The sequence below is a fragment of the Gekko japonicus genome, unplaced genomic scaffold (genome assembly GCF_001447785.1).
Source record: "Gekko japonicus isolate JY-2015 unplaced genomic scaffold, Gekko_japonicus_V1.1 scaffold955, whole genome shotgun sequence".
In the NCBI taxonomy this organism is placed as follows: domain Eukaryota; kingdom Metazoa; phylum Chordata; class Lepidosauria; order Squamata; family Gekkonidae; genus Gekko; species Gekko japonicus.
This window is the reverse complement of record NW_015163631.1, coordinates 287315-288500: the sequence shown is the minus strand read 5'-3', so window position 1 is coordinate 288500 and position 1186 is coordinate 287315. Positions and strand designations below refer to the sequence as shown.

The following is a 1186-nucleotide window of genomic DNA, read 5'->3' as shown; positions in this document are numbered from 1 at the left end:
CATGTGATTATTTTGCTACATGGTCTGAGGTCATTTCGTAGAAAAAGAGATGCGGGAGCTCATTAGCATAATTTTTAGCGTAACTTATTTGCATATGCCACACTGGAAGTGTGTCAGAAGGCAACACCCACCACTCAGGCTCCACTGGACTCTTTTGGATTGCTAGCTATTGGGGGGGAACGTGCAGATCTGCCTCACAGAGGAGGGAGAGCTTGTACCTGAATAAAACTTGGTCTTAAAGGTGCCACTGGACTCCTCTGGATTGCTAGCTATGGGGGGGGAGCACACAGATCTGCCCTCACAGAGGAGAGAGAGCTTGTACCTGAAGGCGGGCTGGGGGGGGGCTCTGCAACTTACCTGGATGCTTCTTGCTCCTTGTGGCCTGACTGAGAGCTACTGGGAGCAGGGGGCGGGGCTTGTTGCATGTGCCTACCCCCTGGGTTCCTTACTGCCGGAGCTCCGCTCCTGTGCGCTCCTGCAGAAAATGACCCCTGTTCATAGTTAATCCGGGGCTGAGTTTCCCAACCCGGAGCTGGCAATCCTACGTAACAGCTCAGGAGAAACCTGGGTGGGCCAAAGTCCCCAGGGAGACTGCAACAGACAGCCTAGCCCGGAGCATATGTGCTCTCTGACGCAAGTGGCGAACCCACCATGTGTAGAAACTGTGCCAGTGACAGGTCTCGAGGAGACCTTTGGTGCCCCCTTGCTCCCTGGGGCGGGCCCCTGCTTGAGCAGCAGCAACAGCGCACACTTTGTACACCCTGGCAAAGAACATTAAAACAATAAGCACGTTTGGCCAAACCCCTTGACTGTGGCTCACACGTACCTTCTGAAAGTGGGGTATGCGCCAAAGCTGCTCTGTCTTCATTGGAGGCTGGAACTTCCGGAGCAGACTTGTGTATGTTTCGTACACTTTCCCTTTGCGTTTCTAAAGGCAAACAGCAGAAGTTATGAGGCTGCAACCAGGAGGCCTCTCAATGGAAACATTGGGTGATTCTGCATCTGGCATTTGCTTCACATTTTCTCAACTGGGAGGGAAAAGTGCAGCTTAAAACCACATTCAAATAACCTGTCTGGGCCAATGCCGTACTGACTGCAAAGTCAGGGCCGGGCCCAGCTTATTTTGCACCCTAGGCGAGGATCCCTTCTGGCGCCCCCCCCCCCCCACCCCGGCCATTTTTCAAAA

At 53.6% G+C, this 1186-nt stretch overlaps 1 protein-coding gene across 1 annotated transcript in view; it reads right to left on the bottom strand.

Moving 5' to 3' along the window:
• CFAP77 (cilia and flagella associated protein 77) overlaps nucleotides 1-1186 on the bottom strand; it is a 169455-nt gene that overhangs the window by 3512 nt on the left and 164757 nt on the right. The window contains exon 5 of the mRNA XM_015407535.1: nucleotides 827-928. Within this exon, the coding sequence (XP_015263021.1) occupies nucleotides 827-928 (102 nt within the window). The remainder of the gene's footprint in view (nucleotides 1-826; nucleotides 929-1186) is intronic.